General features: G+C 42.9%; 1 protein-coding gene across 20 annotated transcripts in view; it reads right to left on the bottom strand.

Annotated features, from left to right (window-relative positions):
• Positions 1-23,721, bottom strand: part of ADGRL3 (adhesion G protein-coupled receptor L3) — a 529,795-nt gene that overhangs the window by 18,670 nt on the left and 487,404 nt on the right. For 19 of the 20 annotated variants that reach the window (XM_074905383.1, XM_074905366.1, XM_074905365.1 and 16 more), the window contains 3 exons: positions 21,161-21,329; positions 18,244-18,369; positions 15,568-15,664 (listed from right to left, as the gene is read on the bottom strand). In XM_074905383.1, coding sequence (XP_074761484.1) covers positions 15,568-15,664; positions 18,244-18,369; positions 21,161-21,329 — 392 coding nt within the window. Of the gene's footprint in view, positions 1-13,949; positions 14,002-15,567; positions 15,665-18,243; positions 18,370-21,160; positions 21,330-23,721 lie in introns of those variants that run through there. The other variant, XM_074905384.1, reaches the window with a different exon arrangement.

The following is a 23,721-nucleotide window of genomic DNA, read 5'->3' as shown; positions in this document are numbered from 1 at the left end:
TTCCCCTCACCTTTTAGCTGACCTACAGGACCAAAACACCCATTAAGCCCTTGCTCCAAATCTCCTCTGGAATCCAAAGAGAAGACCAACTCAAAATTTGGCCCCCAGGGCCTCTCCCACTGCTATCAGTAGAGACCTAGAGCAGGAATGCTTCAAGGACACACCAAGGTTTTTACTTCCAGGGCTAAACTGTTAAGACAAAACCTTTCCACTGGGAAAGGAAGTCTTTGGTGAAACAGCTAGCCAGGACAGGGCTGCCAGAGGGTTCAGGTTACCTGGGTATCACCAACATCTGATAGCCCCAACCCAAACAAGCAACCAAAAGCCAATCCCCAAACCCAGCAATCCTGGCAGGGATGCCTTTGTCAACGGCTGGGGTATGTAAACCCCACTTGGCTCTCTTAGGAGTGAAGGTGGCCCGCCCTGTGGCATGGAGGTGGCAGTCTTTGTGAGGCATGGCAACTCATTACCTGATTTTTTTTTTTTTTTTTTTTTATGGAGTTGCTGAGGATACATTAAGCCCCAAGGGCTTCTGGCTGGTACAAATCCCCTTAGCGGTGACCTCTCTGAAAGTTCACACCTACTAATTATTTTTAAAAAAGCAAAAACTGGCGAAACCTAAGGCTAGGTGGAGGCCTCCAGAGCTGCCTCCTGCGGTGCTTGTATGCTGGCCTGTCTCCATTTCCCAGGACAGCGTTTTGCCATGTCTGTGCAGGTAGAGGAGAGTCAGACCACTCTCCTGCCTCTCCCTCATCCTCCCCCAGCCCTTCCCAGCCCCAGGCATATGGTGCTAGCAGGTCACTTAATCGGTCTTTTGAGCACAGGACAAAGTAGAAGGCAGCGCTGTATGGGGGCTGCATGCCAGGGAGGCTCCTTGACACATGCAGCTGAAAAAAAAAGACTTGTTTTCTCTCACCTGATATTTTTGGCTATGCTGATGGAAAGCAAGATGAACTGCTGTGTTTGGAAATAAGGAAACAAAGCTGTCTCCTGTAAGAAAACATTATATGAACGCTTAACTAAGCAACCTTGCATGTAACTAATATGTAAATGAGTCAATTCTTTCTTTCTGGTAATGTATTTTCCATCAATCTCGTGTACACCTGGGATGAGGGGCTGCAGGAAACACTTCTCTTGCACTAGTTTTAAACCAGCATGAGTACTAACTCCATTAAAACTGTTTCTGCTTTCATCCCACTTCTAATCAAGCTTGGCCATAAAAGATTCAAAAATGGACTCACTTTTACACAGGTAATGGGAATGTCCTGTGTTAATGCCAGCCATAAATCCCAAAGTGATATAATCCTCCTGTTTGAGATTTAAGCCAATCTCCAACTCAGTCTTTATGAGATTTGATATGGAGAAGAATATACTCGCCACGTGGCTTTGAATGCTTTAGCTTGAGGCATCTTTAAATGGAAACTGCCAGAAAGAGCGTCTCACTTGATATATCCCTGGTCTGATGGGAACAAGCTGATCCCGTCATGGCTGCGCAGGTCAAGCCGTTTTGCACAGGGGATGCTCTTGCCAGGTGACAAGAGAGGAGGAGAAGGGACCAACCTGTGTCAGTACTTAATACTTTGCTTGCCTATGTTCGCTGGGCTCTGAAGTGAGCTAAACTCACACAAACCTGGCTCTTTTGGGCTGTTACAAACCAGATAGTTTCTCGCAACTTTTAATGCAGATACATGATTCTGACTATAAACTTGGCAGAAAGTTGAAAATACAGCCATTTAAAAATGTACTTTAAAAAGTCATTTTTGCTCTCTTGGGTGTGTAAAAGAGGAAGCTTGGTAAAACAAAACAGCCACACTTTCCTGTATGAAGCTACTAAGCAAAAGATGCAGTCATCTTCTGTCTTCCTTTCCCTTGATTGCTAAGGGTATTAGGGTTTTTTTTAATTTACTGATCAAAATGCCACTTTTGATGGCAGTATACTGAGTAATTCACCTGATGCAAATTCAAATCAAACCCACTGCTAACACGTTCAGGTACCTTTTAATACTTTCAGAAACCCAACTGGACCCTCAGCACTCTGTGGTCGGTTCCCATCACGGTGGGCTGGCCACGTCACACTTCACACTCTTTGTGGGTCATAGTAAATGTAACCTTTGGCATCATAAAACCAAAATGATATGTACCTTGTATTCATTAAATTGGGCTCCTGTTTCTCCCTAACTGCTCTAGAGCTACAAGATTCCCAGCCTTAAAGGATGCTGAGATAGAAGGACTGCAACCAGGCTCCAAAGAGCCTACAGTTAAAGCTTTAGATAAAACAATAATACACCAAACAAATCCCCATTATTGAGTTTCTCCTTCCCGTGAGGGAGAAATAAAAAAGTAACACTAGCCATACATTTAAGTATCATCGTGCCTTTTTCATAACACTTTATCATTGCTATAGCAACCAACAGAGCTATTAGGAAGAATGGATTAGGTCTGCAAGATGAGGCATGAGCAGAAAGAGTAGGTAGACTACCAAACCATGACCCTGCTTGCATGAAAATGGCCTTGGTAATAAATGGCCAACAAAAACCTAGTAAAGCAAGCACAGGATCAAAATGGCATGCTTTCCCAAAACGCCATGAGAGAAAGCAAAGAGGCTTATTCTGCAGCCCCATGTGCGGGTGCACAGCAAAGGCCAGGCGCCGGGGCTGCGATTGCAAAGGTCAATGTGTGTCCAGGGACTAAAAAAGCAGAAAGAGCAGGGCTGCGGGTGCCTGTTGACTGCCCTGAATCTTTTCCCCGGCAGAGTGCTCTCGGGATGTGACCCTCATCAGCTGTCTGGCTTGGTGTTGGCGATGTGCCTAATATCCTCAGCAAGCAGCACTTGTTAATTGTTTATTTTTATTTGTTCACTTACGGCTGGATCCTCGGCTCTCGGCATCTGTGCTGCAACACTGATTTCTCCCAGAAAATCTCAGAGCCCTGTGTCATCCTTGCTTTCCTATGTTTCAGCAATAACATTCCTTACACAAATCCCTCCTTTGCCATCTCCTGAAGCACCTGAGCCCAGCACACAGCCACCACTGTTTATTTGCTTTAGTTAGGGTGACTGCCTTCAACTCAGCTGCACTGAAACACCTTCAGTTCTGCTAGTCAAAGATACCTTATTGAAAGCAAATGTTTCCAAAACCCTGTCATACTCTGTACATGTGGGAGCATGAATTTGGAGCTGGAAAAAAGCTTCAAACTCAGGTTCACCTGGGCATCTCCTCGTTCAGTGTGATGAGATCATTGCACCCCGCAAACATATTTAACAACAGAACACACACCTCTACAAAAATATTCCCTACAACCATACTGGTATATCCACCGTCCCAAGCCTCCCTGTTTCCACTGATATTCAACTGAACATTAAAGTTCAGTGCAAAACACAGCTATCAGGTCAACTCTGATAGCCAAAATGACATTCAAATTCAGGTTTCGGGTAATGCCAGTGCTCAGTTCAAGGTTTCCTGATCCCGGATTTCCTCAAGTGAAGGATTTACAGACTGTGATCACAAGGAGAAAGGAACAATGCTCTTACAGAAGGCAAGTGTTAGCGGGGTAACACACAGATGTGTCCCTCTCACATTATTAGGGATCCTCCTGATCCAAGTACCAAAGATTCAGCCTTTCTTACTGGGTTTAAAAGACTATGAGAAGGCATGGCTTGTGCTCACTAGATCTGAAAGGTTGCACTTTTGACTTGCAAACTGAGAAAATCTGATAGGGAAACCAATCAGGACAAAGAAAATTAAAATCTCACAATATTTGCCATCACTGTAACCACACACAGAGGATTCAGATAGCTACAGTTAGCTGCTTTGCATGCCTATGAATGTAGATATTTTAATGACAGTATGCAACAAAATGGCACCTTTTTCTTCCTTTTCTAGACAGAAATTGATGTCCTTGATGCAGGACAACACCAAGTGTACAAATAATTTTTTGGAAGAGTATGGTGTTATGACTGTAAAGGAAAACTGCACCTTATTAAATACAAGTATGATTTACCCACTCACTGAAAGCAAAGGATGAAAATGATGACGACAAGCATATATTGCCAGACTCTAGATTACATCATTCAGGAACAAAATTCAAATAATTTCTTGTGGACAGCTGGCTGACAAAGCCACACAAAGGCATTTAGGTTAACATGAATCATCCGCATGGTCTACCCAAAGGAGATGAAATGGATCCAACCACTCCTCCAGACTTCTGAAAAATAGTGTCAGGCAGTGTGGCTCTACTGAGCTGAAATGGCCTGAGCAGAACTGCTTTAGCTGGGATCCTCTGTCCACATACGTAACAACACCCTCATGTACTTTCTTTGGCTTCAAAAAAGCTTTATCTTTGCATGCCAAAATCAGCTTTATCCTTGCTATGTGCATTTTAGCAGGGCAGAAATTCACTGAGGAATGGGGAGGTTTCCCCCACTGCCCAGCAGACATGCCAGAAGTGCAGTTTTGCTGACAAAGGAGACCAAACAGTTAACAAATTTAATCAGGGTGAACTAGTGAATCCGCTGAATGCTTCAAAAATATCCATACAAAAGTCAGTATTTTCAAAATGAAATGTTTTCACTTTTTGTTCCAAAAGAGTGGTTTGTATGAAAGCTGACTTTGACTCTTTTGTATGATGTCATTTTTTCATTAGAGTAGAAACAAAAATAAATAGCTTAGAAAAATCACATCTGAGTCATAACAAAATGTTTCATTGCCTCTGACCCAGCACTCCCAAAATGTAGTTTTTCTTTGGCTTCTTTGGGTTTGTTTTTAGAAGAAAGAAACAATAACAAAAGTATGTACTGCTGTGGTTTTGGCCAACCTTAATATTTCTGTTTTCCCCCCATTTTGCCAACCATGCAGCTCCCTTCCTGCAGGGCTAGGGCATGGTGCTGTACTCCTGCTTGCTCTGCCACCTGAAGCACCTAACTTATCTTGCTGTTCACAGCCACCATAAATCAAGTTCCTCAACTTCTCACACTTAATATACTTAACTTCAGACCACCCTAAAGAGATAAGTGACAGGCAGAAAGAACATGGAACTGAAGGTACTGCATGGTTTAGCCTGGACACCAACGTGGTTAGAGATGAAACCTCTCATAAGTGTCCATTAATAAAACCCCACAGCATATATGGCCTTACCCTAACCATAGTAAATAACTCATCTCCTTAACTCAAATGTTACAGAAATAGCCTCTCTGCACTGGCTTCAGTTCGTAAATTCTGACTGGTTCTGTACAGCATTTAGCATCAACTTACTTATTCCACTTTACTCTTGAGGAAAGAAAATACATTCAAAATAGGTTAGCAGATGTCAAAGCTCTAGTCTTCTTTGGGACTTTCCTTACCAGCATTCAGCGGTGTCCTCTTCTGTGTTACAGGCAGAGGTTTCAAGTATTTAAAGAACACTGGTCTTCCACATGTTCACTTGCAATTTATTCCAACCATGAATGCAATTATGAAAAGTGAAACCACACGTATTTGCTGGAGGACAACAGGTATTTTCAGCGTTTTTCCTGGTTTCTTCCAACAAATGCTCTGACGTTTAGATTTATTGAGCTGTGTTCTTATAATAGCCATCAGGATTCAGTTAATAAACTTCAATAAACCTCCCTATTAAATTTCTCTCAAATAGGTTTGTTGTCACTTGCAGCATCTAATCTATTCATTGAGAAGCTATTAATACTGACTGCAGCGAAATAGAGTTTCAGCAAATGAGGTTGTTAAGCTCTGGGCCATCTTCTGCCAAATGAAACATCCTGTGCTTTTATGCAGAGACAGGGGAGGGAAAGTATTTCTTTGCCCCTTTTTTCCTTCCTTTCTTCTGCAATGATTTCAGATAACAAACCTCTGCTGGATTATAATCTGCAGGCCATGTTCAAAACACACAGCTAGTCTACATCAATTTATACATACTTACCCACTCACTGATTCCTTCTCAACTGCCTGGAGCAGAAATGCTGTCCCAGGATGGGACATTTCTTTTCACCACCACTAACCCTTTCAAGGGTTTATATGTCACTGTACCTCAACTATACAAACATGCATTATCTTCAATCCTTTTTGCTTATGCTTATTTCTCACTAGACCTGAGCTCTTACCCAAGAGGTGCAGAGAGACATGCCTATGGTGGAAATTGGACCATACTTACAGGAATCTATATAAGCAGCCACCCTTTCTTCCTTCCTCCTTCACAGTCATCATATTAAGTTTGCTCTGCAGCAATACTCTGCCGGATCTAATACTCCCCAAAGCCTGCTCTGATTTCAGAAATTGCCTTGCCCTTACTTTTCCTCTTTAAATCTGATCCACCTAATGACTGAACTTCCAATTATATGGCTGTCAATCCTAAAATCAAAGCCAGTTTATAATATCTCCCAAAGGAAGAATGTCACGTCACTCACTGAAATCACTGCAACAAATCTCAGCTAACTCAGTCCAAGGGAACAGAGAGGCAAAATAAACCAAAAGACAATCGACAGTGGGATTCATTTTGCACGTAGGCAGAAATAGGAGTTAAATTCCATAAGTTTTGATCCTCGATGCAGAAAATCATAATTTTCCTGGCATGAAATGTATGGCTGATTGAAAAAAAAAAAAAAGGAAAAAGAAAAAAACAGCAGAGGCTATTTGCTAGTCCAAAAGGATGCTGAGTTTCCCTTACAAACAGAAAATACTCCTCTGCTGTCATTTACCTGGAACTTCTCTTTACTTCATACGTGATTATCAGGATGGGTCATTTTGAGGCCAGATGTTGACATTTAGCCAAACCAACAGTTGCTTAACAGAGTTGCAGAGATTTATGGCTTGCAAACAGCTATCCCTCCCAGCTGATTATGGCTTGCAAACAGCTATCCCTCCCAAGCAACTGCATGTGGACTACTCCCTCCAAATACGCCCTCCATCTGGGTGATGGGCCCCAGGCAGGAGTATTCATGGCATCAGGGGAAATTTCTTTTGCAGGTTCTCCATGGTGTTGTGAGCACCTTGATGCTGGGACAGCAAACACTCTTAAACACCTTCTGCTCCCTAGTGAAGAGCAGAAGCTGCAGGACTCAAGAAACTGTGTCTGGACAAGATGCTACAAAACAGCCTGCAGGCTCACTCTGGATTAGCAGAGATACTGCCAGGGACTCTCACCTTGCTTTCTTCATCCTTGATTTCCATCAAACAGTCAGGGGACACTTATGCACCTCTGAAAACCACTACTCCCTTCTCAAGCGGCAGCCTGGACCAAAAAGGAATAGAAACTGAACTTCTAATTGTACTCCAGTGGCAGGAGGAGAGCGGCATTGTTGTTAACATTTGTGGCTAAACTACAGGCCTCCAGGCTCCAAGACTGATGAATCCCTTGAAACAAAGACTGAATTTCCCAGGACTGAGGGCTTCGCTAGCAGTGGGAAAGAAGATGCTTAAGGGCAAGGATTGCTGCATCCTTCAGGTTCATGCAGCACTTTGCCCCTGCTGACTCAGAAATGGTAAGCAAGGACAGTGTTAAGCACCAACACCTCTCAGCACTCTGCAAAAAGGATAGGTTTTGGAGATAAGTGCTTTGTCTTAGACAAGCAAGGATGATGAAGAAATGAGATTTGCATATCAGCAGATGATATTCAGTCTCTGAATGGTCATGGAGGCTGCTGCCCTGTCATGGTTTAACTCCAGCTGGCAACTAAGCACCATGCAGACACTCACTCACTCACTCCTCCCCCCTCCCAGTGGGATGGGGAGGACAATTAGAAAAAAAAAGTAAAACTCTTGTGTTAAGAACAGTTCAATAACTAAAATAAAGTAAAATGTAATAACAATAATAATTGTAATGAAAAGGAATATAATAAAGAGAAATAAAACTCAAGAAAATAAGCAATTCACAATGCAACTGCTCATCACCTGCTGAATGATGCCCACCCCTCCTCGCCAACTCCCCCCAGTTTATATACTGAGCATGACGTTCTGTAGCATGGAATATCCCTTTGGTTAGTTCGGGTCAGCAATCCTAGCCATGTTCCCTCCAAGCTTCTTGTGCACCTGCTCACTGGCAGAGCATGGAAAACTGAAAAATCCTTAATTTAGAATAAGTGCTACTTAGCAACAACTAAAACATCAGTGTGTTATCAACACTGTTCTCAAAGTAAATCCAAAACACAGCACTGTATCAGGTACTAAGAAGGAAATTAACTCTATCCCAGCCCAACCTAGGACATGCCCCGACCAGGGCCATCCCGGGCTCAATTTTGAGAAGTCTTCTGCGTTTACCTCCAGAAAACCCTGAGCATCACTGAAAAAAGAGCACAAAGCATTTAAATAATCTCCAGTGGGATCTCAGATTTAAATAGACACATCTCTCGGTTCATACCAAATCCCCAGTCATGCAGTGATGGCACTCAGAAGAGCAAACTGTCTGCAGGAGTGTCCTGGTTTCAGCCGGGATAGGACTAATTTCATGTGAGGTTAAACTACAAGGAGACAAACACTTTTCTCTAGTCCAATTATTTCTGAACTGTTTAGTGCTCAGAAAAAAAAGAATGCAAAATATTTTTATACCCAGGAATATTCCGGTGACTTCCCTCTATGCATCTGCAGGTGCATTCATGAAGAAGGAAAGCAAATGACCTTAGACATCCTGGGAGTCTGCTGCACTGAAACTGTACCCCAGTACCACAACAGGAACAGAATAAAAGAAAAAAAAAGTGATCTGGAAAACTTGAAAACATGTGTAAAATTTGCAGTGGTCATCATTAACTCTGCCTGCCAACTTGTGTGTTTGTACAGACACAACCTGCTAATTTAAAATTAAAAAATCTCCACACCTTAAAACTATCTCTCTGAAAGACATGATACAAAACTGACTGACTTCACAGGACAAACTGGGGCACAGTTTGCTGCCACAGGTGTTACTCAGAGCAGGTAAGAAGGGTTTAGACAGACTGTGATAGATCAGCTGATGGCGCCCTCTGAATATCTTATCAAGATGAGTAGAGGCAGTTCCACCTCTCCCAGAGCCTGGCTGCTTGCTATATGTTTTATATGCAACATAAATTCAGCAGAAATCTGACTGTCACACCGGTCACATCAATCCATCAAAGAGTGAATGAGGATCTTGAGAAAGACTGACGTATGACAACAGTTGTGCTTTCATGGCCCAAATTTCCACCTGCTCTCCGCTTTACCTAGGCACTGGCAGCAAAGGGTCAGCATTGAAAATGGGCTACAATGAGAAGCAATCGCTCCTTGATGTGTACTGAGGATGGGGTTTGAGATCCCTAGGGGAATCTTGACTTCATTTTCCTTTTTTCTAATTTGGTCTTTCCTTTCTTTTTCTCTCCTCCTCCGCTTGTCTCTTAATCACAGCAAACTCCACCCTGTTTTCACTGCTGTATTGCCAAGTTATGTCCAGATCATGACACCCACCACCCCTGCAGACAGCTAAACCAAAGCACTTTCATCTCACAGCACTCAGACGCATCTGGCAGCCCCCAGTTCTAAGCAGAAAGGGAAGATTAGGGGAGAGCGACCCAAACCTGAGTCACTGCAGTGCCCCAGCACTAACCCACAGTTCCCGTCTTCTGGAGTGACAGTCTCCTACCAAAGGAAGGATTTCACTTTCTACTGTGTTTTCTAAATATTAATAACTGCTTCCTAAAAATGCAGGATAATATGGCCACCTGAAGATAATTTAAAACTTCACCTACCCTCCCTGCAACACACAGAGTCATCCCTGCTGAGTTAACAGCATAGATACGATTTCAGCCTGGAAATCACAGCTTAATTATATTTTTGGGTGGGTGGGAGGAATTTGATGGGAGATTTCATTTAGGAAACAATCAGGTCTCGGTTGGGTTAGAAATCAGGATATTAATGTTCTTCATTTTAATTTTCCTCTCTGACTCAGATTCCCACTGTTTGAATTTGAGCTCAATTTGTTCTGTTCATTATGAAGAAATCCACATGAATTTGACATTAAACTGATTATCTCTGAAAACAGTAGCAATAATTTCCCTTTTTCCTGTGTACGTTTCAGATTAAGTCTTTGTGGTTGATATAAAAACGCAGGGGAGAAATAATAAAGCAAAGGGAAATCAAGTATTTATTCTGGAGCGCTACTTAGAAGCTGAGACATGCAATGACATTTATGCATTTGGGAAGGAAAAGCAAGGGGTAGGGACAAACAATACCCTCATTTCCATTTCCCATTTCAGCTCATTTGCATGGGAACAAACAGGGAGTGAATATGGCTTTCCTAACCAGGAAGAGTAGCTGATGTGCCAGTACCGGGGGTCTTAAGGTTTTGTGATGACTGGTGGGATTTGCTGGCAAGGGTCTGCTCCCCCATGAACAGACCCAATGAGACACACCAGGGACCCACACCCCCTGCTCAGCCCTGGGCACCCAGCCCTTGCCGCATATCTGTCTCCTGATTGGACCATGGACCTGGGTTGTAGTTGAGTTTCCATCCCTGTCTTCACCAACATCTCCTGCTGCTTTGGGTTGGACTCTGGACCTGGTTTATCCCCTCACCTTGTCCAGAGCTGTGGATGGACCCTGCTCCCAGCACCCAGCTCTGCCTGCTGGCTTAAGTCCCTGTGGGACCACACCCTAACAGTGAGGGCATGGCTTGTGCTTGAGTCCCGTTCAGCTCCCAGCTCTTCTCCCTCATGAAACAACTCTGCTCTTACAGCTCCCTGATGTTTCTTGTCCTTTGGATGAGTGGAGCAGCAACGTAGGCCACCAAGAAACCCCTCCAGGAGACCTCCATGGATGAGGTTGGTGGGGACAGTGTGTAGTGCTTTGGGGGTGAGGGGGCATAAAGCATATCTGCATATATTCAAAAGGCAAGAGATGCACATACCCCTGTTTGTTTAGCAAGACTGTTATTGGAATAAACTATTAAACTTGCTGTCTAGTTTGTAAGCCAAGACACAGAGTATTACAGCAGGAGTAGAACACTTGACACAACACAACAGATTACTGAAGCAGTGTCTATTTTCAAAGAAATCTCGTGGTTTTACCCCAGCCCATTTATTTCGCCAAAAAGGGAAAAGCCATTAGGATACAGTAAGCATTTGCCACGGATGAAGATATAGTTCCCCTTATCTGCTAACTTGAACGGATATACATAGCTCCATCACTGCATTTTCCTGTAACAAAGCACTGCCTCAATCCAGTGATAAACTCTTTGTCTCTGCTGCTCTTGAGCCTCATCAGAACAAGGATCACTCTCTTCTTTAATAGATAAGTTGCATTTTTCCTCTGGGGCAAAAAAAAGATCCCTCCCCCCCGAAAACGTGAAGGGTAACAAAGAACCATACAGTTAATGATGATTTTTTTCTCTCCCCGTTGTCTCATATCCAAAGAGAGACTAATTACTACATTACTTCTCACCTAAGACATGGATAAAAATAGATTGGAGTTGCATTGCTGATTCGTGCTATGACTGCTTGTTTGCAAGGCTGTGTGAGCTATCCAAGTGCTCTTTGACAGTAACACTCCAAAGGTGCAAAGAGAACTGTCTCTCGTGCTTCTGAGGTAGCTACTTGGATGTACCCAAAGCTCAGATCCATGCTGCACCTCAGAGCCCAGCAGTGCTCATGCTTACAGTGGTCCCCTACAATCCACTCCTCTTGTGATCAGCACTGTGCTGAGAGATATCCTGACTTCCCTTGCTGGCTCCATCTGCATGTACAGCACAGGTCCACAGTTATGAACACCAAAGCACAAGCACAGCAGAATTGGAGTAACAGTAATGTTGTTAATTGCTTTTAATCTCTAGCTCTTTTTAAAAACTTCCCTTAGCCCAAGCACTAAAAAATTTGTTTTTACAACCAAGCAGTCATCTGCTTCGCTTTTTTCTCATGAATCCAATACAAAGGAAATCTCTGTCTGCTGCTTTCCCTTCATACACTTTTCAAGACCTTTCAGTCTTCTGAGTAGACTTAGCAAACAGTCCATCCTACATGTATCTCCTTTTGTCCAGTTTTACAGCATTGCATGCAAGTGTCTGTATCAAGATTTGCAACAAACACCCTACAGGCAAAGGAAGACTCCTTTTTTCTACTCATGAGGTAATCAGCTTGGTACAGCTTTCACACCCCTGCAAGTTTTCAGCACTGGGACAAGAAATGCAGAGCACAGGGTGGATGTGAAATAGATGGCAGAAATAACCAGCCAGACTCATGGTGGGAAAAACTGGGCAACGTGGCAGAGTGGGAGTGCAAGGAAGAGGGATTTCCTGGATCCTGAAACAGAGTCCATGACCATGGGATGGATGGGCATGCTCTTCGTCTGATGGTAGAAGCAGAAACCCATGGTCGGTTTCTGTTCCCTTCCTCCTGATTTCAGTGGTATAACAACCTCAAATCCACACCGTTACTACGCTGTAACAAGCAGCAAGGGGAAACAAATCCTGAAACATTTTGGACTAATTTGTAATTAGACATTACCCTCAGGAGATATCTGAAATGGTCGTGTATGCCTTAGGAGTTGTGAGTGAGTGTAGTTTTCATTACAGAACACATTACAACAGGCAAGTTTGGGGTTATGCCTGAAATTCCCGGTATGGTAAATGAGAATAAGAAAAAAACCCATTATGGCCAATTACTTTGCGGGGGGGGGGGGTGGGGGGTGTAGCAGATAAAAGATGATCTGGAGCTGAAAAAAGCCATAATCAGTGTGATATCTGCTAAATCAGAAAAAGACATAATTACATGTTTAAAGGAGGGATGCACTAACACAGACACCACATTTCAGACTGATGTCCAGGAGCTTCATGGAGGAAGAAGGGGGGGATGGGATGGTATAGAGAGATGCTGGTCATCATACAGGAATACAAACAGCTAGAGCAGTCTTGCCTGGGATGTTATCAAGTGGCAGAGGACTGCAAGTACTGTGAATGTGATTGGGAAAAAAAGGCTTAAATGAGAAAGTACCCCAGTTGGAGGATGTGTCACTGCTTTCTGCTCCCATGACAGAAACATGAAAACTCAGTGCTGGGCCAGGACATGGAGAAGTGGAGTCGGGCCAGGACCTGGAGAATGGGGCGATTCGGGGGAGAAAGGATAATTTTCTCCCTGTTTTAGAAAGGCAGCTGCTGTCTGAAGGCAATGTTTAATTTGGGATAATACAGATATTAGGCAAAAGATGTCTAGGCTGGAGGGAGACTTCCGAGCAGGTATGCAAGTCTGTTTTATCAACCTTGGACAGGGAAAGCTACTAACCATACAATTCAAGGCTCACACTTGACTCCTCTGAGCTTTTATTGTACACTTGTAAATAAAACATTAATGAAACAACTCCTTTAAAGCTTGATATATATTTAAATATTAAGATGAAGACAAGAACTGTGAAAACCACATTGCCCCACTGGTCTGTTCAGGCTTCAGTTCTCTTTGGAGAGATGGAAGAAACAGCTTATGCTCTATGCAAAGCCCTAAGACCACAAACCTTTATTTTCATCTGGAATAAACAGGATGAAGTGTGAAATATATATATCCCCCAATCAGGCAGTTGGGATTCCCATCGATGTCAGGTGTATTTTCCTACCAAAACTGACCACCTGCTGTTTTGGAGATGCTAACTCCCAAAGAAATGTTTTAACCTCCATTTTGCAGATAATTCTGTCTACCAGAAAATTAAAAAAAACAACATTGTGTCTGCCTGTGTAAAAAAGAGGGAGGATGCCCCTATATAATAGTCTAACTTATTCAAGTCACTTAAGTGTCCCACCTAAATGGCTTCCCTTCCAAAACAGTTATTAGGCTGCTCCTGTAGTCAGTGGAGAGATTCAGGCCCTTTGGGTGATTCATCTCATCTGATGTTACACAAGGAAAATAGCTGAATGAAATCTGCTTTGAAGATGCCTCCCCCGGCAGCTCATTTCCCAACTGACCTTTAAATAACAGGCACATCTAGTAACAGGCTCTCGCCACACCGGGATGAAGATTGCCCACTTGAAACCTCTTCACAGCTTTCCAATTTATGGTCATACTCCCTCTTTGCACAGAAAAAAAAGCCTAAACTGAAAAAGGAGAGATGCCTTGCTTTTGCCGACAAGCCCAGAAGATCCTGTTTGCTAAAGCACTTCCCTTTGTAGCCTCAGCTGCATTGGAAAGCAAGTCAACTTCTGTGCTAACTAAGGGAGCAAACATTTCATGCATGACACATTTTTGTTTGTCGCCGAGACGGAGCGATGGATGGCTGAGCAAAACAGTGGTTCTTGCTGTAGCTTTTGTGTGACAACCGATCCCCCTCTAAATTTGCCCCAGAGAAGCCTGGCTGTAACTCTCCAGTCTTTGATGCAAAGACAGAGAGATATGTGAGGGCAATGCATGTGGATAAATCGGCCATCTGCAGTAACGGCATCTTATAGCTCTATTAATGAATATTCAGTGCAAAGTGAAAATATCCTGGCACAAAAACCACCAGAGTGGGTTAAGGAAGAAAAGTACATCTCCATGTTAACTACACTGCCTTCCCCTTTGCACTGATTTAGGTGATACTTAAAATGCTCGGAGAACTGAACTGCATACCCCTAGCTCCCCAGCACTTGGCAGTCAATACTACTAACAGCACAGTCAAAATCCTTCAAGCCTATCCTTAGGCAAAACACCCTAAAATCAGTGGGAATTGGGTCAAATAAAGACTGAGTAAGAACCAAAGTCCCAACTCAATTCTCAGTTGAGCTTTGCAGTCCAACCATCAGGACAGGAAAGACTTTTGATTTTCACCACCATGAGAGAACAGCTGGGCCCAGTAATCCCAGTTCTACTCCCTTTTAATTCCAGCATCAACTGGGCAGATACACAAAACAGAATTTGGCATCTGGTTGCTCAAGGCTAAGCCATAAAGTAATTGTACTGGCAGAGAAAGAAACCAATCTCTGAGGCTCTTTTTCTGGTATTCCCTTACTGTCACTTTCCTGAAACTCCCCGAAAAAGACTTTTTAAAAAAGCTGTTCAGATTTCCTCTTGTGCCAGGCACCACATTTTGTTTGGCATATACGTCTCTGATAGCCTTTCCTTCACAGATGTCTATAAAGTTCACATCAGTCAGTTCTTCAAACTAGGTATATTAACATCAACGCAGACAATTTTGTTCCAGGCACAGTTTTTTCTTATGTCTATGCTCTGTTGCTCATTTTTGCTCCTATAAAGATGACAGTATTGCTACATACCCAGGGCAATAAGGACTCCTGTGATGCTTAACACAAGCTGTACAGTGCCGTAACAGCCCATTTTCACCACCAGCAATGAGGCCTGACACCTCAGCAGCTTCTGGCACTAGCAGCTTGCTGAGAGAAAGGGGAGATTTCTTTTCAACTTTATTTCATTTACCTTTTGCTTTTCCTAACTCCCTTCCAAAAATGATAATTCTTGAAAATGCATGTGCAAAAATAAAGGAAAAAAAGGAAAAAAAGGCCAACAACCACCACAAAACCTCCCAGTTCTCATTGTAACATTTCTTATGTGGGAGAATAGGGTCCAGTGCTGTTTGAGGTGAGAGGGAGGGGAAAAAGGGGCAACACATTTCAGACTCCTTAAAACCATCACAAGAGTTAGAGATATGAAAAACAGTTTATAATTACCTCTGTTGAGTGAAGCTGAACTGTTTATATCTCCAGTAATAAAGGAAGACTCGGACTGCTTTCGAACTGTGTCATTCCACATCCTACGAATCCGGCTCTGAAGAGGGATTGAACCACAGCAGGTAATGAATTTTTAGCAGCTGCAGATAGGTTTCTTTCTGCCTCACTAAAGGTGGCTATTGGCATGTCTAGCTCAGGATGAGACTTGTTTCTAGCCGGCTGTAACAAAGCGGTTGCTGTTTTGCTATAACCCACCTCATGTATGCCAGACCCTCCTGCCTAACTTCATAATACAAATGCCTATCGAAGAAGTGCATAACTGGATTGCTTACATCTTAATTTAAAAAAAAGCAATAGAAATTATACACAAGAGAAACCCAGACCTGTGCAAGCTACAGCTTTATATAGCACCAAATAACAGAAAAATAACTTACACACAGAAGCACACATGCTTCCTGTACTAGCTCAGATAGCCTGTGTCTTATTTTTTGTGAAGTTTAACAGAAGAATTGGTCTCTGTCTTGGTGTCCCTGAATGAATAGAATTCTTTTATAGCTACTACCCATCTTGGGAAATAAAATGCCCCATGAATGAATGACTTCTGTTCTCCTAGTGTGATGCATTTGCCATTTGTGGTATAGCTTTTGCTGCTACGAATTTGTTGGCCTTCTGTCTTGTTTCTCAAATATGCTGTGGAGTATCTACCTCTGTGGCTTTTACACCATTGTCTTGCTCCTCCCCAATTAGACGTTGCAAAAGATAAAAAAATCGGTCAATATGTATCTTGTGAGTGGTTCCATCACAATCTTCATGTGAAGATGACTAGGAAATCCAGATGTCCAGGGGAAACTCTCCCCCACCTCACCTCTCAGAGTATGATGGACATGTCCCAGGGCTGCATGAAAGTAATGCTAGGCAGTCTGGGAGATCAGGAAGGCTGGTTCCCACCGTGATACACCATGTCTTTCTTAATTGCTAAAGCTGCAGTGCTTCCCGCAGTAGGATCTTAGTCATGCGAGATCTTCTAGGGCTTACTCATGTAGTCACAGCTGAAAAGTGCCTCCTAGTCTATTCATTAACTATGTAGTAACAGCATCTCCTAATCATGCATTAGTCCTTTATAAATGGAAGCACAATGTGACATGAGGCCCATGCACTTTTACAGCAATTATTTTTCACCTGGACATTTAATCTATTGTATTTCTCTGACATGATCCATTGTGGATTAATTATTCTGTTTCATAAGTGCTTTTCAGAGCAAAAAAGGATCTTAGGAGTTTTCCTCCTCATGGACTTCTCTATTCAAAAGATTGGAATCAGATGCTTTCAACAACTCAGACTGATCTCCACCCACTCTCCATCACCTGTGTGAGGTTTCTCCTGCCTACAATGGATCTCAGGTGCTTCCATCTTTCCAAGGACAAGCTTCTGCAGGCAAAACAATCTTCCTTGGTACCTCAAACCTTGCCTGCCATGAGGGGACTGCTGCCAGGAGACTCAATTCACCCTCAAAAGGGCGTGTTTTCTTGTGCTGAGACTGCCAAAAGGGCCCATTAAAGTCAACTCTTCTCAGAGAGGAGGGCACCTGCCCAGTAGTTAAATTATGTAAAACCAAAGGCTTTCAAATCAGCCACCTAAATGTAGCTGGATATAGTGAGTTTTGGACATTATTGATTACTGTGCGATTGGATGGCTTACTGGAGAGAGGCTCCATATTCTATTGCTGTTATTTGTCCTGCATAACATCCAGACCTACATAAATGTCAAAGTGGAGCTCTAGGATGACATCTTGAAAACAGCTGAAAATAAATGATAATTTGCTCCAAGACATAAATCGCAAATTAGGTTTTCCTGGGAGGTTATAAACTGGTACTCGCTGCATGTCTTTCATAATTTAATAGTGGAACTGTCATGTATAATTACTTCCATTAGTAATACTGAATAAATTTGTTTGGTTTCTATTGATTAAGAAGTAAGCTTCTTCATTTTATATGAACTGTTTGTCCATAAATCTGCATCTGTACTTATAAGTTAGCTTCAAAATTACTAAGTGCACAAATTACACAAAACCCGAATTTTCAGGTGACCAAAACATAACAAATCCAGTAACTAGGTGAGATAATCTGACCCCAATGGATTCTCCTAAGAGATCTATAAACTGAGTGAGGCAAGGAATTGATCAAAACATGAAAGTGAGCTCTTCCACTGTAAAGGCTATTGCAAGACCCTCATAGTCTTTTTTTAGCAAGAAAAACACTTGGTTATAGCATCATTCCTGTACATGGCAATAGCTGTGACAACAACCTTTAGCTTGTGATTAAAGAATGAACTGCAGTGTAGCATAGCTAACAAAATACTCCCGGCTCCTGATTCCCATGGAGAGCAGGCAGGATAGCTCAAGTGATGACCACCCACCTGCCTCTAGAAGACAAATTTGGACTTTTTATTCTCATCACAATTATCTGAAGTGTCTTGGAGAGGCACTAACTGCCATCACATCCCAAGGGAAGCCACTGTGTTGAATTCCGGGAGAGAGGGAAATCTCTGTGGGTGCACTGGGGAGAGCCCTAGAGCAGCTTCTTTGCTGCTGAGAGGAGCCTCCCTCCCAGCAGAGCCGCAAAGGGTATTGGCACGGAGGTGCAAAGCATTACAACATGAACAAGAAGCACAGGTTACCTGTGAGCCTGTGGAATATCTTCCAGGTGTCCGTGACCCCGAGGTTTTTCCTGAGCCGATAGAGCTCTCTGTACTTTTCCCACTACAGCAATGTGTGCGCAAGCATTTTCCATACTCTTTGCGTACCTAGCCAAGGAAAGAGCAGAAGTGGTTAGCAGCAGCTCCTCCTCCAACCCACTACCTTCTAATTTTCAACACAGTCCTTGATTTTTCCTCAGTGGTTCATTAAAACAACAACCGCTGCAGTACGCCAGGAAGAAGCCTATTACACCTTGCAGCTCTCGATATGTGAGCTCGCTGTTTACAATGGCGTAAGGGACTGCTTTTATGCAGCAAAGCTGCTCGTTGACACCAGTCATTGTAGCTTCCTCTGAGGCACATCAAAGGAGCATGGAGAAACTACAGATACACTATTTATGACTGAAAATTAATACCCTTATAGATTTTATATAAACTAGCATACTGGCTTATCAAGGTACTAGAATTTATTGCTTCTGGCAAGGAACTAAGAAGCAAAATTCCAGAAGAAACATATAAGAGCTATAGATTTTTATTATTTTTAAAAATTATTTCTTGCAGTCAAATTGAAACTAAGGGAAGCCAACAGCCCTAGGGATTATATTCCCAGTGCACAGGGGTGGCCAGAGCCTGCTTTCCCACAGCACTGTGCAAGCCAGTCATGTTTTAAATGGGCATCACAATCAAACTGAGACAACTTCTTGCCTGGAATATAGCCATGCCACCTCCTTTGCTTCGGGGGAATTACACTGACTTGTGCCAGGGCAGGATCTGAGCTTTGACTGAGCTTCAGGTGTGACTTTTTATAGACAGAAACCAGATGGGACAAGTCTGAAAATGAGCAGACTGTACTGGAAAGCCAAAAGCAGGTCATCTTGTTCACTGACAAACAAAAGCCCCCCAAACCCCATGCATGTCCAAAACACCAGTTGAGATTCCTTGGAGCATGCAGTTAGCTGTGAAATATTGCCAGACTATCTACAATCATTTCAAAACTCTGTGAAACAACTGTTTAAATAGCAAATTACAACTTTTTCATTAGGTTATTCCTCAAGTGCTTGAGACAAACACAATACCATGAGTGCCCAATATGCCTGAGTGCCTAATCAATCCTTTGCTGAGAGAAAATAATTCAATTGCTTTAATTAGCCACCCACTGCTTGCCTCTCTGCATCTTTTTGCTGATTTTCTAGCCCATGATAGATAGGATTTTTTTTTTTCCTTCTCTCAATTAATTCCTCCCTCAGCTTTGGGTCAGAGAGATGCATCCACCCCACAGCAAGGTACTAGCTGCATTCTCCTTCCCACTATGCTGCTGTAAATCAGGAGTGATCCCACAGTCACCAGTGATGGTTTAAGGGTGTAGATTGGCTTGAAACAGAAGAGAATGGTTCTTCCATGCTGAGCACCCCAGTAGCCACGAAGGCTGTGGTGCCACTCTGGGATGCTGGGCTAGGGACTGACCCTTTGCAAGGTGCACTGGGGGAAAGACGATGGACCAGTGAGACTGGTGAAGAAATTCAAACTCCTCGTCAAAGAGGCACCTGCAGGTTTAATTAGCGATAGTGATGCTTCCTACATTCTTATCATCTTGCCTGGAAATTTTCTAGCTGAAAGTTTTGGGATCATCAGCAAGCAGTTGCATCTCAACAAAGCTTTTAAGCTTTTTAAGATGCACAAATTTGAGATGAAATGACAAGAACAAAAAACTCTGAACCCCAGAAGTCTTCGTCTGGTTTCAAGAATGACATTTTGCACAGATCTGCAGATCCTTCAGAGGCATCACTTGCAGAACTCACTTGCCACAATGAATTTTGCTTGCTCTCATAGGTCAGATTTCCCTTTCCCGTACAGGAAAATGTGGGTAACACAGGAGCAAGCTCAGGGCTCTTAGATGGAGAACAGACCTCAACATGGCCCTGACTTTACCCAGTAAGCCATTTCACTAAAAGCCACTGGTTATACTGAGAAACTGGGACCCAGATGTATCCATGTATAAATCTTCCCTATGTTTATACTGGATAAAGAAAGTGCCCTTTGAAACCAAGATGTACATAAAAAATTACCAGCAGACATGCACAGAATTGGAGAGCTCTGTACTACTGAATTTCAGTGGAGAATAAAATGGTTTTTATAAGTATTTACTACTGATTGTCAGAGGCTGTAAGTTTGATCTACATATACACACGAGATTTTTATTTTGATTTTTTTTTTTCCCTAGAGTTTACCTAAGTTACTCCACTGTTATCTTGCAAATGTTAACTGGGGCATACCTCAAGTTTCACCAAGAAGCACCTACTGTGCTTGCTTTGAGGAAGACTTCCAAAAGCCCACATTAGGACTGTGCAATACAAAGGCTAACAAACTGTTGCAGAGCATAGGTCCTTCAGTTCTTAAAAAATCAGGGGGTGTAGCCCCTGCTACATAACATCAACCTATATATGCTGCTATATGGGTGATTTCCTGCAGGGACTGCTGAGGATGTAAAGCTCCACTTTGCTGTGAGCACTGAGCCACACAACGACCCTCTGGATGCTTGTGGAGTTGCTCCTGTCACACTGGGGAAGGAGAATCTGGATGATAGCAGGCAAAGTCCTTTTACAGGTTCACTACCATAAAGCCCTGAAACTGTTAGCTGCCTTTTTCCTTGCCTCTTTCCTTGCCTCTGACTTGCTCATCGTCACCCCCGCTGCTGATATGCCACTGCCACATATCTTCGTTATCAGCTCATTCCCCTGCATCTTGCTGGTTTCCAGTCTAAATACCACCCTTATTAGGTGCACAGAGATAAATCTGTGTGAGATGAATTCAGGGCACACTGATGATGTTATGCTGTGGTTGTTAGGCAACAAAACACCCCATTACTACCTCTTTTGCCGCTGGGAACCATCTGTCTTACCTTCTTCTGGAGGACACAGTGGAAAATGAATATAAACATTCCCTGCAGAGAATTGAATATGGTGAAGAGATACGCCATTATGACTGTGCTTTCATTAATATACATGAGTCCAAATGCCCAGGTCAGTCCTAATAGGCAGAGTAGGGCTATTGCACCTATAACCCAGGACCTGTTAAGAGAAACAAAACAAAACAAAACAAAACAAAAAAGGATTGGTTTTTCATCTACAAAAGGCACACATCTACAAGCAGGAAGACTTTGCCCATGATTTTAGCAAAACGAAAACAGCGCATCAAAATGAGTCACAGAGAGTTTTGTCTTCAAGCTGGATGCAGTTTACAAATCTTCAAGCTTGAGAAAACATATGGAAATGGAAATGTTATCAGTGTAGAAATTTATCGTAACCAAAGTATATTTGTAACCACAATGTTTCTTTTCCTTTTTTTTAATGTAAAAGCAGTGTGTATGTAAATGACATGTAGTTGCTATTTCTGCAAATGGCAAGAGAAGAAAATAAACCAACCAAAACAACAACTCTAAATGTCACTTTTTTAGTGTCCGCTGGTTTCACTGCGGCAGGAGTGCCAGCTGGATAAGCTTCTTTATGCTTAACACCAAAACAAATGTACTGCTGCATTGTAGCTGGTCTCCCATATGCCTGTAAGCCAGATAAACAACTACAAGCAGGTGGGCAAGCCCTCACCACTTGCCAGATCGGCTCCACACAAGGAGGCTCTCTGCAATGCTGCTTCACACTTCTTCCACCTTGCGATGAGGGGAGATATATATACATGTATGGGCGCTCACACACCGCATTTGTGAAAACAGGAGCTGCTGCCACCCTCCTGCTCAGAGAAAAGGAGGGGCAATCATTCTTTACATTGGCTGCAAAACTGAGATTATTGATTGCTCCACCCTGGGAGGGAAGCGGGACTAGGGATGCAGCCATTGCTGGCCCCAGATGTTGTTCAAGCAAATGTGGGTAACCTGCAGTTTCTGCTTGCTTTCTCCCTACTGCTTGGACAGACAGATCTGGGAACATGGGATGGTTCTGCATGTTATTTTCTTCAGTGCACTTTCAGGAAAGCTGGAAGCTCTGCTGGGATGGCCATGTTACCCGGCTAAATAACATTTGGTCATCTGCTAAATTAACTTCTCAGAGACTGACCTTCCAATACGAGGACACGAGCTGAAGTGTGACAAGCGACAAGCAGGGTAGGAATTGGGTCCTGCTCCTAGCGACCTCCCTAGTTTCTGCATGCTAAATTACCTATAGCTTTAAAGGAATTGCTGCACAGGGGAGGGAGTCAACTTCTAGCTGGGAAGCACAGCGGGAAGTGCATAGCCAACAGCACCATAAGCACCCCTTTGCCCTTTCCCTCAAGGCCTTGATTTTCTTCTTTCTTCTCCTGGTACCATTAGGTGTAACATCATGAAAATGAATGCAATGATACCCAATCTTTGCACCCCTTCCTCACTGTTTAACCCTTTGGTTCCCCAAAGCAGACAAGCCTGAAGCCAGTCAGCACCTCTGCTTCCTTGTCCAGCCCAAAGCAGCCTGGGGTGCTGCAGAAGGCCTCACAGGGACAACAGCCTGCCTACACTTCTAAGGCACTTCAGCATTGTGGAAACTTGGCCAAGGTTTGGGTGTATTTGGGCTTACACCTGCTAAGCAGAGCATGGGGCAAGGGGGAGAAAGATGAAGCAGCAGTAGCTTAGGGGAAAAGTAAGTCCTGCAGAGGTCAGGCAGCCAATCTCCACTATGGAGACTCCATGGCAGTTGCAGCCCCGAATCCTTTTCCCTTTAGCAGGGCTTGTCACAAACAGAAGCACATCGATGTTGTATTCATGTTTTCTGTTGTTTTTTTCTTTAGGTATTAGAATGAAAATACAGCATTAAGTCTTCCACTGAAGTTTATAAAATATGTATTATTCAACCACACAACCAGAAGAGCTCCCTAAGGTAACCGCTTATTAAGGCAGTTCTTTAAAAATCACTATTATGTATCTAGCAGACCAGAACAGCTGCTTTGAAGCATTTCCAGTCAATCCTGCTAATAAATATTTAGCACAATGCAAATTGAAAATGCACTCTTGAAATCCTTCAAAAAGGTAGCCACTAGATAAAGTTTACAGCTTTAGCTGCTTGGTATATTTTTCTCCCTGAGATTCCACCATCAGTGAGAGCACATTATCATCTTAATTGCTTGCCAATTTAAAAAATACAAATAATTTTTTTTCCTTAAAAAAAGAAGAACAAACCAAGTGGAAAACACTTTTTTTTTTTTTTTCCTTCTCCATCTCTTCTCTTCCACGATTAAAAGCTTCCTGCATTTACAGAGCCTTTTAAAAATGATTCCCAGGATATCAGAAAACTATTCTGCTCTGAAGCAGAGCCAGTTCTTGAACCCACCTAAAGAGCCTTTGGCTGCAGAGGTTTGCAGGAGGGAAACAGTTATTTAGTGGAAAAATGCTACCTTCAGTGATGGAAAGGAATCTGTGGGTTAGAAGACCCTCAACAGTGCAAACTGTACGTGTTACAGTGTTGTGCTTCAGAAAAC

Source organism: Athene noctua, chromosome 4, assembly GCF_965140245.1.
Source record: "Athene noctua chromosome 4, bAthNoc1.hap1.1, whole genome shotgun sequence".
NCBI lineage: Eukaryota > Metazoa > Chordata > Aves > Strigiformes > Strigidae > Athene > Athene noctua.
This window is presented reverse-complemented; position numbering and strand designations above follow the sequence as displayed.